We start from the raw sequence: 16,122 nt of genomic DNA, 5'->3' as shown, positions 1-16,122 counted from the left end.
AAGAAGCAGTGGTGAGGTAGAGCTGGGTGTCATCAACGTACATGTGAAAACTAACACTGTGCTTCTGGATGATGTCACCAAGGGGCAGCATTTAGATGAGAAATAAGCAGGGGCCAAGGATAGATCCTTGGGGGAAACCAGAGGTAACAGTGCAGGAGCAGGAAGAGAAGTCATTGCAAGTGATACTCTGGCTAAAATTAGATAGATAAGAATGAAACCAGGCAAGAGCAGTTCCACCTAGCTGGATGACAGTGGAGAGGTGGCGGAGGAGGATAGTGTGGTCAGCCATGTCAAAGGCTGCAGACAGGTCAAGAAGGATGAGGGAGGATAGTTTACCTTTGCCACAGTCAAATAGGATGTCATTTGCGACATTGATAAAAGTCGTTTCAGTACTGTAGCAGGGGTTGAAAACTTATTGGAGGGATTTAGACATGGAGCCCCAGGAAGGATGGGCATGGATTTGAGAGGCAACAACACATTCAAGGACTTTGGAGAGGAAAGGGAGGTTGCAGATGGGATGGTAGCTTGCAAGGATGGTGGGGTCAATGGTTGTTTTTTTTGAGGAGGAGGGGATGATGGCAGATTTAAAGGAGAGAAGGACAACACTTGACAAGAAAGAACCATTAACAATATCAGCCAATGTGGGGATCAGTTACAAATCATCCTGACAGCATAGGTACACGCAGAATACAGATAGCTGGTGTTGTTGAGTAAATGAAGGCTGACTCACTATGCACCGGTGAGGAAGAAGTGATGATCGCTTAAAAAGGATGGGTTGGTAAATGAGCAGTTTGCCAAGTCCTATGTCGTTTGATTACTGAACTTAATGAATAACCATAACATGCAACCTTGTCACCATTTAGACAGTACTTAATGCTTTTGGGATCACTGCATTCTTTCTTACCAGAACCTCTGATCGGACACATCTCTGGAACAGATCCAAGGGCCCAACAGCGTCCAGATTCGCAACAGCACTGCATCTTAGTGTAACGTCCAGTCAACTCCTGAGCACAACGGCCATTTGCCAAGCTGAAAAAACAGCTACCAGCTCTCTGATCTGGGAAATAAATTAAAAGATTGATTTAAAAACAAGAAATGCTGGAACCACTCAGCAGGTCTGGCAGCATCTGTGGAAAGAGAAGCAGAGTTAACGTTTCGGGTCAGTGACCCTTCTTCGGATTGTTGGTTTCACTTATAGTATTTTAATGGTGCATTATAGAAAAATGGAAAGAGCATTGAAAAAAGCAACAGTTCTATCAAAATAATTTATTTCAAGTTTCTTCCCACTATTCTGGGACCATTGTTGTTCACCATTGACATAAATGATTTGGACTCAGGAATCAGAAGTACAATTTCAAAATTTGTGGACAACAGCAAATTGGGGGTATAGTTAATACAGCGGAGGACTGAGACAAAATACAGGACGACATGGCAAACAAATTTCAATATAGATAAGTATGAGGTGGTACATTTGGTAGGAAGAATAAAGAAACCATGTTATCCTTGGAAAATAAGTGGCTAAATGGGGTAGAGGAGCAAAGGGATCTGGGGACACAGATACATAAATCACTAAAAGCAGTGTTGCAAGTTAACAAGGCCATAGATATAGAAACAAAGCACCAGGGTTCATTTCTAGATGGATAGAGTAGTAAAGCGAAGAACATATGTATTTTAACACTTGTCCCCCTGCAACTGAGTGAGCAGGTGTGATTTATGTGCTAGATATCCATGAGGGAATTCAAGACAAACCTCTTTATCTAGAGACTGGTTAGAATGTGGAACTTGCTACCATAAGGAGTAGTTGAAGTGACGAGCATAGATGCATTTAAGGGGAAGCACAATAAGCACATGAAGGAGAAAGGAATAGAAGGATACCTGTTGGGCCAAATGGCCTGTTTCTGTGCTGTAAATACCATGTAATACTATGTAAATCAGTTTGCACAGTCCAAATTCAAGTTCTATTGAGCAAAAATCCATAATGTGGCGCAATCTGGCAATATCACTTGAACAGTATAAGAATACTTGATGCGGCAATGAAAATATTATACTCATACAGTGCAATGTTCCATTTGCAGATATAAAGCTAAATTAAGGTGAATTAGACAGAGTAGAGGAACCATCACTCTGCATCAAACCTGTGTTCTGCCTGACTTGCCTGAATTGACAATGGGTGCACAAGCTGAAAGTTCAATTCCCAGGACCTTAATCAGCACAATAAAAAACAGATTTTTACTTGCAATCATCAGTTTGTCTTAGATAGTTACATGAGAGCTTCGAGTAAGCAATGAACAATATCCCATGATTTGAAGTAAAATAAACTAGTCCTGAATAGCAGTTGTGAGTTAAACTTGAAGCACACAATGGGCAATTAGCAAATAAAATGCAAGCATTGCCCGCCTCTTGTTCCAATATGGGGCTATGAGCTACTTTGAGGCTTGAACTCATCTGCAAGTCGTTGGTAAGCGGCAGGCACCAAACAAATGCTCCACTGAAGCTCACTAGTAGTAGGAGGCCATGGAATTGGTAGGCTCCCTTGATGTGCCTGCTTGCAGGTCAGGCCTGCCGTGGGGAAGGTTGGTGATTCTCAGGAGGGCCTTACACGGACTAGCAGTGCTTCTCCTGGACCCACAATAATAAAGTTAAAAAGGAACTTTGCCTGTTTTCTGTCAATCCTCCAGTGGTCCCTTTAAGGGCCAGTGGTTAGGCTGGTCAATGCTTTTAACAACTGGGCAAAGCATTTGCGGCACACACCTTGTCCAGTTGTACCTCAAAATTGCAAATGTTCATCACAGCACATTGAAACAGATGGTACTTCTGCTGCTCATCTCAGGACTCTATCTTAGTTGGCAGTATCTGGAATGGCAGCTTGAATGGAACGGTCAGTGATCCGACACCCGTTTTGGGCCAAAATCGCCCATTTATGCCAATTGGGAGCCCTTTAAATCATCCCTACCAGTTCGATAGAAGCAGATATTATTGAGTAAAAATGCTCAGACAAAACTTTTGAAAATAGAAGATGCATTCTGTCTAATGGTTTCAAATTATGATTATCAATAATCCCCAAGAGATATGCTTCTAAGTATAGCTTTATGCCAGTTTTCTTTCCATTCAGATGCATTAGCAACACACAATGATTATTTTAATAAGTCAATCACACTGCTAAATAACACAGGATATATTTTTATGCATATTTGCAATTCCCTTTCTCTGGAATTCATTTTTGCATATTACATTCCTGATACAATTTGATGCCTAGAAGGCAAAACAATTCATGCCACCCCCTTTGAACCCTTTGTGCATTGTCTCAAAAATTCTGAGAGTTCTTTGACATTCTCATCTCAGTCAAACCAACTGACTACAGGCAAAACTCTCTAAGTATCAAAACTGTTCTTTACTTACTGACAGCATGTGGTGTCAGTGAGTACTCAGTTTTTCAGGTTGCAATGATCATTCTTAACATGGCATTTCCCTGAAGGAACGATGGAAAAGACACTGAAATGTTCATAGATTACCTTGTTTTTTTTCAGTTTGCTGTGAAAATTTCATCTTAGGTATGTGGAATTTGGGGTGGGAGCTGCTTTTGCTGGGTTACCACTCCTTTCTTCTCAGAATAACATGATGACATTTGCCACCAAAAATTCTGTGATGCAGACATACTTACTGTACAAATGGTGAAGTGGAAAACCACAATACTAGTTTCTGCTGGAGAGTGACTACTGAAACATCAGGCATTTTTAAAAAAATGTTAGCCTTTAGCTAAAATGATCAGCACCTCTGACAGAGTGGTGAGGTACCTCTGTGATAGTCCTTAGCAGAGGACCCAGGGAGTTCTGTAAATGGCATGAGATCTTGCCCCCTTTAGGTAAATAAGCCCATCCCTGGGATTTGGGACAGGGTTAATGCTGGCCAGAGTGGCAACCGGAAATCCTGCCCTTCAACACTTCTGGCACTGGAGTGATGCTTGAAGGTTTCACAGCCTGAATGCCGACCTAATTGCAAGCAATACTACAGCTAAGACCAGCCTTGTTCTGGTTCAGTGTCCACACATCGTCACTTACCAGTAAAAGTCAACTGATATTTATTCGGAACAGGAATCTTGCTTACACCGATTAAAATGCTGCCACAACCACACCAGTTGTGATTTAACTAATCCTTGAATCAGATATCTTAGACAAAGCAAGTGTGATCCTAAAGGAATTAATTAATCAGAAGTGAAACAGAAGTACAACCTTTGTAGATCCTGTAGGACGAACTGTAAAGGGGTTCACTGGGATGAATATAGGAAAAAAATGGAACTTGTTGAAAGGATAGTAAGAGGGGAACAGAGTGTGACTGAACTGTATCCTCAAAATGATCTCATATTGCTTCTATAAAACTGAATTCAGAGTAGAATGTGCAATATAAGCAGTCACATCACAAGAACAGGGGCTGAAGTTGACAGTGACTCAAAGCTGTTAAAGTATGTCATGACTTCTATGTTCTAAACATTAAAACAAATTAGTCATTTGTTTTTACTATATAGGCATCCATACTGTGACCACTAATGTCTACCTCAATACTCACAAAGTGAAAAAGTGTTGGATTTGGTCCTGTTTTTATGAAGGGATGATGACTCCCACCTTTCAAAGTACAAAAGAACAACAAATCAATAGAGTGAACAGGCTTGCCAATCATTTCTATGACTTGGACAAGCATGACCACCTATCCAATCCTGAACTTGGTTTGAGGTAATAATCTGGTAATTCAGAATTGACAATTGTTGCCTTTTAAAAATGTGTGTATCTGCAGCAGACCTGTTTCAGCTTCCTAGTGAGTAAACATCCATACTGACAACCTTAATGTGTCAACGCATTCTTCCTGTAGCATTCGACAAAACTCTAAAGTAACTCAACAAATATTAATTATACACAACAAAAACAGGAAATGCTGGAATCACTCAGCAGGTCTGGCAGCATCTGTGGAAAGAGAAGCAGAGTTAACGTTTCGGGTCAGTGACCCTTCTTGAGTTCCGAAGAAGGGTCACTGACCCGAAACGTTAACTCTGCTTCTCTTTCCACAGATGCTGCCAGACCTGCTGAGTGATTCCAGCATTTCTTGTTTTTGTTTCAGATTTCCAGCATCCGCAGTATTTTGCTTTTATTTAAATATTAATTATATATCGTTTTAATTAAAATAAATTTGAAAAACTAATTCAGGCACAAAAAAAGTCAAATTTATACCTAACTTCCAATAAAATGATGCAAAAAGAACACAGAAAATATGAATTTGGACGATAAGTACAGAGCTTTGCCTGCCAACGGTGCATATTAGGAATTTGTGCAAACACACCCCATGGTTTTATGTCTATTATGGAGTAATTGTTTTATTTCTGTGTTTTTCAGTTCAAGCGATGCACTTCATCTTTTCGAATGAGTTACTTAACTGAAGATTATCCCCATTGTTGAAATCTCTATGTGTTGTACGTGCTGGACACCTGGTGAATACTGACTCTGCTATAACCACTTCAATGTCAAAGGCCAAATTCTACTTTTTTAAGAATGTCTTTGTAATTTCTTTGCAACATGACCCTCAATGTTTAGCAAATACTTATTTCCATATATTTGTTACTTTCAATAATAAAGAACTGGATTTTTTTTGAGAAATCCAGATGAAAGTCAACACTCATAGTACAGGACCTTGTGAAAGTATAGGAAAGAAAACAAGTTACATCAATAAGTTTGTTATTAGATAGTGCCGAAGCTTGTGTTCGAAAAGCCTGTAGGTTGTAGAAGGAAGAACAGAGTGTGGAGGAAGAAATTCCACAGTTTAGAGGCCCTAGAAAAAGCTGTGTTAAGAATAAGAGCCTGAATTGAGTCTTAATTTCACCACAATGAGAATTCAGGAAGAAGGAGAATTATGTGGGATGGCAAATTTAGTGGTAAGGAGGAATTAAGAGAAGCTCGGAGGAGCAGAATGGTTACACTAAAATAGGGAAAGACAAGAAAAGTTACACTGAAGTGAGGTTGGAGGTGAGAAGTGAGAAGACAACAATCTTTGCAGGACGTTAGAATGGTACGAGAAGACCTCCCCAAACAATTGAACAAATACAATCCACTGAGCCTAATAGCTCCATTCAATAACAAGTTTGATCCATGGTGATAAGCAAGCTTCAGTCTTCAGTTTCTGTATGTAGACACAATATGAAAGGAAACTCGATGCATCTGAATGAATATTTGAAATGTTAAGTACTAAATAAATTTACAATAGCTTTCTTAGAAAATTACTGCGGCACAATTCATAGGTTCCTCCACTTAAAGAACTAATAACTTACACACAATTTTTCCTACGTAACAAACCTAGGACCAAGCACACTCCTAAAAACAGCAAGTTTTACTTTGACAGATGAATTTATTCTTAACAGTATTTGATGGTATTATACCAATGTGAACATCTTTCAAAAATAGAGCAGCATTTACAAACCTTATGCAAGGGGGCATTATTCATCACATATGGACCTTGCCAGTGTCGGCAGGTTATCGATCATCGGAAAAAGGTGAAAGCATCAGCATTTAGTCTGATCCTGTTCTCACTGCTAGTTCCAGCTTCCAGCCAGGATTCATGTCTCGGGTCTAAGCAGTGGTGTAAAAATGGATCCAGATCCAAAGAGCAGATAGGGATCAGGGGCAGGAATCTTAAAACTTTCTGTACATAATCCAGGAATTCTAAGGCTAACTTGATGTCCCTACTACCATTCTGAATTAGGTCAATTTATTGTTACAGATTATTTTGAATCTAGGATCTTCCTAGTGTATATCACTGACAGGATAAACTTGGGGAAGCCTGCACAGTGAATTCTTAGCCCAGTTAGCTGTAAAGAGTGTAGCCGAGAAAGGGTGAAATGAAAAATCAGGAGTTTTTCGAATGTTTTGCTCAGCAGCAATACTGATAAATGTTGTTCACTTGTCTTCTTTGACAGGGGACAGTGCATGATAGAGGATAGAAAATAAACAAAAAAGAATAATTATATATGAAAAATACATGAAAAACTACCTCAGTAAAATTTAATTAAAAAAATTAATTCAAGAGGAAATGGAGCTAGCTCCTGATGTGATGAACACTCGACCTTCAATTAGAGATGGAATAAACTGCCAGGTTAATGATGACTAATTTCATCATTTTTATATAAAAATGTACTTGTGCTCCATAACTACTATTACTGGAAAACCTCCAAGCACAGAAACACACAGCCCAGACCAACATTCTGAAATCAGTGCATGCACAGAATACTAATCAACAGGCAGCTCCAGATCAGGTCAGACTAAGTGACCCACAGCCTGAGGTTGTGAGCTGCAATTGCATAATGCAAATTGTGAAGACAGCTCTGCTTATGTAGAGCTGATTGCCCCAAGGGGCTACACTCTTACAGTCTTGGATTCCAGATTAAATTATAGCAACTGAATAAAACAAGTGAAAAAAATAATCAATTCTGCAAATCAGCTGTTTCTATTGCAAATTAAATCCAAATATTTCAACACTGTTTACCTTGACTAGGTTACCCATGAGCAGATCTTACCCATCACAACTTGGAAGCTACCTAAACTATCATTCTACTTGTAATGATTTGCTGCAGGATTCAAGATAGTTGCAATGCTGCTATCTTATTCACTTCAGATTGCCAGAGATATTATAAGGAGACTTGGGTGTAGCTAAAAGAGCTTATAAAATGTATTTACAAAGGTGCATGATGGAGAATTAGGCTTGTACAAGGCAAACATCTACACAAGTATAGCACACCAAACCAAGCAAAGGGTGTGACCTCATAAACACGTCACCAGACAAAATAAAACTATGGTATAGGAACAGCCTTTGCTATTACTCTTGCATTCAACTTCTTTTGAGTTTGCAGCCTTTTTTGAGGCATTGTAATGAGCATTACAGTCATGGGAATGTAACTTATTATTTTGTTTCTAGCATGTTCATTATTGTCAAATAACTCTGTCAGTTAGATGGTTAACTCCCACTCAGAAGTACATTAGTTGAAATCTTTAAGCTAATGCTCTAACTCAGGTTTCTCAGGTAAGTGAACACGATCACTTTCATTCAGACCTCTAGCTACAGTGCTATAAAGAGATGAGACATCCTGTCTTTGGATGGGGTGAAAGTTAACTGAGGAAATAGCTGTTGTTTGGCTCTATCTTGCAATTCACACCTACTGCTAGTGATCGTGCTCATGGCAGGAGGGGTCCAGACTGTCAAACTGTCCCAACTGGAACAGGATGTATTGTGGTAAGGGAAGCTTTATTTAAAAAGAAACATTAATAAGTTTAGGGATCTGCCTTCATTTCATGTCTAACAAACATGTAGAAATATATATAGTGTTTTGAGACATTTAAACATAAAACTCAGAAAGCTGAGGCCTTGATGTTGTTTCATTGGAACAAATTCTAGCAAAGCTGGAAATGAGAAGCAAAATTAAACATAAATAAATAAAATAATCAAGCTATTTCCTAAATCAAGGATGTGAATTACAGTTTGTCTGCAATGTGATTTTAGGAAAGCTTCATTACAGTTCTGGCTCATGCTCAGATCTTTCCCAGGTATCAGACTTATGGCTGAGTTCATTCTGTGAATTAAAATACTTCTTTCGTACTTTGCCAATACTTATCAAACTGCTGAAGAAGTCTCTCTCTTACTACAAACACATCAAAATTATCAACAGGAAAATACTCACAGGTCCATCTAGCCTGTTCTAAATAATATGAATGTTTACTGCATCAAAATACAAGCACTTCCCATAGCTCCGGATGCTAGGAGAGACAAATCACAAAACAAAAGCCTAGGTCAATTATGGAAAAATCTGGAAAATTCCTGTCCGACCTTTTTAGGAAATCAAAACTAGCCCAGGAGATCACGATGGGGGTTAAATTAGATACAACTCAAAAATGGGCGCAGGGATCGCAGTGCATGATTAATCTGCACCTGTTCATTGTGATGCAGGCAGCATGGTAAATTTGTGCTCCTGCTGTTTTACGTGATTGCTGCATGCAGCCAGCATGACCCTCGCTGTTCATTGGCTGCACGCATTAGCAGCTCTTAAAGGGGAGGTACATTGTGGCTGCAAGAAGTGATGGAACTCATTTGTGAACTGAATATGCGTTGTGAAATATTGAAGAATGGCTGAGCATGCAAGAGAATGTGCACCAAGGTTTTCTGATAGTGCACTGGAGGTCTTGGTGGAAGAAGTGAAGAGGAGGAGAGATGCCCTTTATCCACAGTGGGGGCAGGAGACCCTCCAGATACATGCTCAGGAGGTAGTGGGAATAAATAGCAGCAGAGGTCAATGCCAGGAGTGTTGCTCCTGGAATGTGGATGTTGTGCAGGAAGAAGTTAAATGATCTCATAAGAGTTGTCAAGGTGAATGAATTCATCTTCAAATGGCATAGCCTACCAACTGAACCACTAGCTTCATCCACTGCTCAATTCAGTACACCACCCTCACTCACCTGCAAACAATCTCAGGATTCAACCCTACCATTCATATGCTTTACCTTGCAGTCACATACTTACCACTGTTGCAAGCTTCACATCCATAATTCACAGCTCTCACACACTGGCAGCAATTTAATCATGACAGCCACAGCATGAGCCTACTGTCCTCTTTCAGGATGACATCATTACTCTCCTGCCATTCTGCCAGTACCCTTGCTATTACATTTCAGCCAACCTGCGCTGACTGCTACAGTTCAGTCTGAGATGGTACAGTCTGAAATCAGGCCTTCAAGGCTCAGAGCTGCCCTGGAGGATGACCTCGAGCAATCAGCAGTATCCTCAATTGAAGGTCAGTAGCCTTCCACCAGTCACTAGGGAAGCACCTCATAGGATAGCCACAGGCACATGGAAAACAGGCAGAAAGGGAAGGCACAAGATAAGAGCACATGGTGTAGGGGGTAACATATCAGCATTGATAGAGGACTGGTTAGCTAACAGGAAGCAGAGAGATGAGATAAATGGGTTCTTTACGGATTGGCAAGCTGTAACTAGTCGAGTGCCACAGGGATCAGTGCTGGGGCCTCAACTATTTACAATTTATATTAATGAGCTAAATTTGCTGATGACACAAAGATAGGAAAGAAAGTAAGTTTTCAAGAGGAAGTAAAGAGTCTTTTAAGGGATACAGATAGGTTAAGTGAGTGGGCAAAAATTGGCAGGTAGAGTATCATGTGGGAAAATGTGAACTTGTCCATTTTGGCAGGAAGAATAGAAAAGCTGTCTAATATTTAAATAGAGAGAGATTACAGAACTTGGTGGCACAGAGAGATCAGGGTATCCTAGTACATGAATCACAAAACGTTAGTATGAAGGTACAGCAAGTGATGAGGAAGGCAAATGGAATTGGCATTTATTGCAACAGGAATCGAGTATAAAAGTAGGGCGGTTTTACTGCAGTTGTACAGGGCCTTGGTGAGACCACGGGGGGATTTTTATGCTGGCGGCAGGGGTCTCGACGGCAACGGAAACAGACGCTGAGATCCCCCCGCGTCCCCTGTTTTCCAGAAGGCCTGCTGAATTTAGTGCCAATCAGGGACTTAAGTGAACAGCAGTGGGCCTTTCACATGATTTAGGACCCTGCGGCCGGAAGACCTGGCCTTACAGGGCTGCCGATCAATCAGAGGCTGGCATCTGCAGTGCCACTGCGGAGGCAGTGGCTGCTGCTGTAGCTGCACCTGCCAGAGGCCAAGGAGTGTTTCTGGAGCCAGGCCTTGGTTAGGTCAGAGTGGGGTCTCATGGAATGGGGCATTACGGAGGGGCGGGGGAAATCGGCAACAAGGGCAGGGGGGAGGCCCTCAGCGGGACCCCCTTCTCCATGCTGGCCCCCTCATTTAGGCACAAAGTGCCTTTGAATGAGGGATCCCCCCACCCTGGAGCAGGGAAGCAGCACGCACGGTTTTTCCTACCATGCTTCCCGTCCAGCAACAGGGCCACCTGCCGCATGGGTAATTGCAGCTGTGATGGGAAGAGACCCTTAATTGGGAGTTAATTGCCTAGTTCATGCCCTCAATACAGCTACAACACTGGCATCTACCTGGCAATGTGGAAAATTGATGAGGTATGTCCTGTCCACAAAAAGCAGGACAAGTCCAACTAAAGGCCTGCTCGGGTCTGCAAATGAGACCCGACCTGAGCCTGACAGAACCCCATCTGACCCGCGCCCGACACAGCCCGAGTCCTTTCATTTTTTCCCACGCCCGACCTGACCTGACCATCAGTTAACATACCTTCCATTTTTCACTTTGCTCCTTACCTGCACAAGCTTAAAATAACTGTAACAAAACCACATTTAAAGTCCATAAAGTAAATTAACATTAGAGTCACTTACCTGAGGTGGTGATAGAGCGTGTCCGATCCGGCCCTGCCCGACCCGACATAAGACCAAATGCCGGACCCGGAAATGGGACCCAACCCGAACCCAACACATGTCATTGGGTCCCATCTGGTTCAGGTTGGGTACCAGGCCCTTAAGACCAACCCAGCCAATTATCGCCCCATCACTCTACTCTCAATCATCAGTAAAGTGATGGAAGGTGTCATCAACAGCGTCATCAAGCAGCACTTGCTTAGCAATAGCTTGCTCAGTGACGCTCAGTTTGGGTTCTGCCAGGCCCACTCAGCTCCTGACCTCAGTCCATGGACCAAAGAGCTGAACTCGAGGTGAGGTGAGAGTGATTGCCCTTGACATCAAGGCAGCATTTGACCAAGCATGGCATCAAGGAGCCCTAGCAAAAATGAAGTCAATGGGAATCAGGGGAAAACTCTCCACTGGTTGGAATCATACCTAGCGCAAAGGAAGATGGTTGTGGTTGTTGGAGGTCAATCATCTGAGCTCCAGGACATCAATGCAGGAGTTCCTCAGGGTAGTGTCCTAGGCCCAACCATCTTCAGCTGCTTCAACAATGACTTTCCTTCAATCATAAGGTCAGGAGAGGGGATGTTAGCTGATGATTGCACAATGTTCAGCATCATTTGCGACTCCTCAGATACTGAAGCAGTCAGTGTAGAAATGCAGCAAGACCTGAACAATATCCAGGCTTGAGCTGATAAGTGGCAAGTAACATTCACACCACACAAGTGCCAGGCAATGACCATCTCCAACAAGAGAGAATCTAACCATTACCCCTTGACATTCAATGACATTGTGATTGCTGAATCCCCCACTATCAACATCCTAGGGGTTACCATTGACCAGAAACTGAACTGGAGTAGCCATATAAATACCGTGGCTACAAGAGCAGGTCAGAGGCTAGGAATCCTGAGGCGAGTAGCTCACCTCCTGACTCCCCAAAGCCTGTCCACCATCTACAAGGCACAAGTCAGGAGTGTGATGGAATACTCTCCACTTGCCTGGATGGGTGCTACTCCAACATCACTCAAGAAGCTCGACACCATCCAGGATAAAGCAGCCCGCTTGATTGGCACCCCATCCACAAACACTCACCCCCTTCTCCACCGACGCACAGTGGCAGCAATGTGTACCATCTACAAGATGCACTGCAGCAATGCTCCAAGGCTCCTTAGACAGCACCTTCCAAACCCGTGACCTCTACTAACTAGAAGGACAAGGGCAGCAAATGCATGGGAACACCACCACCTGCAAATTCCCCTCCAAGGCACACACCATCCTGACTTGGAACTGTATTGCCGTTCTTTCACTGTCACTGGGTCAAAATCCTGGAACTCCCTTCCTAACCATAATGTGGGTGTACCTACCTCACATGGACTGCAGCAGTTCAAAAAGGCAGCTCACCACCAGCTTCTCAAGGGCAATTAAGGATGGGCAATTAATGCTGGCCTAGCCAGCGACGCCCACATCCCATGAATGAATTAAAAAAAATTGGCAGAGGGGCGGGAAGCTTTAGTCTCCATATTTGAAATAGGATATAACTGTGTTAGAAGCAATTCAGAGAAGGTTCACCCGACTCATTCCGGGGGTGAAGGACAGCTGAAGGTGTAAAGGTTGAACATGTTGGGCCTATACCCATTGGAGTTTAGAAGAATGAGAGGTGATCTTATTGAAACATATGAGATCCTGTGGGGACTTGATAGATTGGATACTGAAAGGATGTTTCCTCTTGTGGGAGAGACTAGAACTAGAGGACACGATTTCAGAATAAGAGGTCTCCCTTTCAAGATGGAGGTGAGGAGAATTTTTTTCTCTCAGAGGGTCGTTAGTCTGTGGAATTCTCTTCCCAGAAAAAAGTGGAGGCTGGGTCATTGAATCTATTCAAGGCTGAGTTAGATAGATTTTTGAGAGACAAGGAATTCAAGAGTTATGAGGAGCAGACAGGAAAGTGGCATTGAGACCACAACCAGATTAGCCATGATCTTATTGAATGGCGGAACAGGTTCAAAGGGCTGAATGGACTACTCCTGCTCCTATGTGCCTACAATAGCGATTAATTTATTTTTGTTTGCATTATGTAATGATTGAATTATAACATTGGATTAGAATGTGCATTTTCTGTTGGATTTTATTTTTATGTTATTAGACATGATATGATGTTCGGTGAGACAGGAAAGAGGAGTGTGGGATTGTTGGTGAATGGGGAGGTGTGGTTGAGATTACTTCTATTACTCATTAATTATTTCATCACACAGAGTCTGGGAAGAAAGGGACTGTCTACATCGTAGCCTCCCTTCCTGCTCCTTCACATTCTGTTGCAATTCCTCCTCCTCCACTTCCTCATGCTCCTGCTCCTCAGCTTCTCAACTGATCCCTGGTGGCAAGGATTGTTCCCTTATAATGGCTAGGTTATGCAGCATGCAGAATTCTACCACAAATGTTGATACCTGCTCATCTGAGTACTGCCGGACTCCTCCCAAGCGGACCAACCAACAGAAGCATTGCTTAAGGGCGGCAGTGGTGTGCTCTATAGTATTCCTTGTGGCAGCATGGCACTTATTGTAAGCCTGCTGTGCACATGTGCATGAGTTCTGGACTGGAATCATAAGCTATGTCAGAAGTGGATAACCCGCGTCACCCAGTAGCCAGCCTTTTACTGGCTGTGGTGGGTCAAATACAGTTGGCACAGAGGAATGCTGCAGAATGAAGAAATCATGACCACAGCCAGGTTAGCAGGCATTAGCAGGCCTGTATGATGCACTGCCTACGGTCATAAACCTGCTGCACACTGAGGCAGTGGCATCCCTTTTAGTTCATAAAAACAGCAGAGTTCACACGGGGAGCAGGGAGGGTAATGTGTGTGCAGTCCTCCCTGCACCATGGGGAAACCTGCAATCTGAGCAGGTTCGCTCATGCTGAGCACCCTCATGCTCGCTCCACCTGCTTGCCTCTGTCAAGAGCAGAATGAAATGAAGCTGTCTCTCTGTGTATAGAGAGCCTGAGTGACGTCCCTTATACTGTAAAGTACCGCAAACTGCAAAATGTTGCTTAAGTCTTCACCAGTAGCCTGGAAGGAGCCAGCTGCATAAACGTCACAGTCATCTTAATAGCCAGAAGCAATGCCATCCTTGCCTTGCTTTGGAGTTGCAGTTATGGCTCCAGTTGTTGGCAGAATTCACTCACGATTTCGTTTGCATTGACGTTTCAAGCACTGGTTATTGCTGAAGCTGAGGTAAGAGAATTTCTCCCTAAAACTGTCTACAGATATGACCTCCTGCTGAGAGCCCTTCTTCCCCTTTCCTACTCCTTCTAGCAGCTTGTCCTGCTCTGCGTGGTACCTACCTTGATGCCAGGTGGTCCGTCCTGTTTTATTCTTATTTGATTTTCCCATAGCAATTTGATATAACTGAGTGGCTTGCTAGGCCATTTCAAAGGGCAGTGAAGAGTCAACCAAATTGTTGAGAATCTGGAGTCACATGTAGGCCAGACCAGGCCAGGATTTCCTTCCCTAAACAACATTAATAAACCAGATGGCTTTTTATGACAATCTGGTGGTTCAGTGGTCACCATTACTGAGAGAGCTCTTGTTCCTTCCTATCCTAGCAGTAGGTATTTGTGGAAGATAAGGCTACGACCTACTACCCAGATTCTCTGACCTACGTTCACAACCACCAGAGACTCGCTTAAGTTATCTTACCACTATATGGTTCAGAATTCCCCTTGGTACTACATGTGATGTGCAAAGGAAGGAGGTCTGATGGAGCAAATGGCCTTTTCTTGTTTCATACTTATTTATATTTTTGCAAATTATGATCTTGGCTTCTCAGGGGAGTGGAAATAGCAAAATTTCTCTTGTACAGAGCTGTCATGAACTTAATGGGTTGAATAGCCTCCTTTTGTGCTGCAACCATTCTGTGACTCTTTGCATAATTTCATTACGTTTGCATCAAGAGAACATATAAGAAAATAATCATGAATTTGAAAAAGAAACACAAGGAAATATTACACAGCATTCAGAACTCAATAATGCAATGGGCTGGCAAAACATTGGGCTGAATCTTCTGTGCCCACCACCAAGATCGGCGGCAGAAAAAACGATGGCCCGGCCGCGCCGGCCGCATGTTGCAGACCCGCCACAATCTTCCGTGCGGCGACTCATTTGAATGGCCGGCGCAGATTGCCCACCCCCCGATCACGTTGAGGGGGCAGGCTGTCTGTCCCCAGCAATGGCGTTAGCTGCCTGTACGCAGGCCCTGACCCATTTTTAAAGGGCTTTGAGCTCTTCCATTAAGTTTAAAGATTTAAAGTTAGTTAAAAAAATATAAAGTACATTAATTTTGTCCCTCTCCCACCCCCTCCAATAGCCATCAAATTAATTACCTCCCTTCTCCCCCCTCAAAACACTTACCTTGTCCACCTGACCTTCCCCCACCAAAGTGCATCAACTTTAACAAAAAACCCTTGCCACCATACCCTACACCAATGATGTAACTTCAACCCTAACTTCAACCTAATTTAATGGGATGAATGACAAAAGAAAACAAAAAAAAATGGAAAATGCTTGGAATTTGAAACTGAAAACACTAAATGCTGGAAATTATAGTAGGTCAGTCAGTATCTGTAGAGAGAAAAGACAGATTAAGATATTTTGGATGTCTACCCTTTATAACAGAAGACTAAAAGAGAAGTAGGCCTTGTAATAAGGCTTTGAAAAAAAAACAGAAAAGGGAAAAAGAGGAGAGAGT

At 42.5% G+C, this 16,122-nt stretch overlaps 1 protein-coding gene across 1 annotated transcript in view; it reads right to left on the bottom strand.

The window, feature by feature from the left end:
* LOC137369253 (fibrillin-2-like) overlaps window positions 1–16,122 on the bottom strand; it is a 496,406-nt gene that overhangs the window by 272,332 nt on the left and 207,952 nt on the right. The window contains exon 9 of the mRNA XM_068030179.1: window positions 905–1,057. Coding sequence (XP_067886280.1) covers window positions 905–1,057 — 153 coding nt within the window. The remainder of the gene's footprint in view (window positions 1–904; window positions 1,058–16,122) is intronic.

Source organism: Heterodontus francisci, chromosome 4 (genome assembly GCF_036365525.1).
Source record: "Heterodontus francisci isolate sHetFra1 chromosome 4, sHetFra1.hap1, whole genome shotgun sequence".
In the NCBI taxonomy this organism is placed as follows: Eukaryota; Metazoa; Chordata; class Chondrichthyes; order Heterodontiformes; family Heterodontidae; genus Heterodontus; species Heterodontus francisci.
The sequence above is the reverse complement of the archived record's forward strand: the minus strand, read 5'-3'. Positions and strand labels throughout refer to the sequence as shown.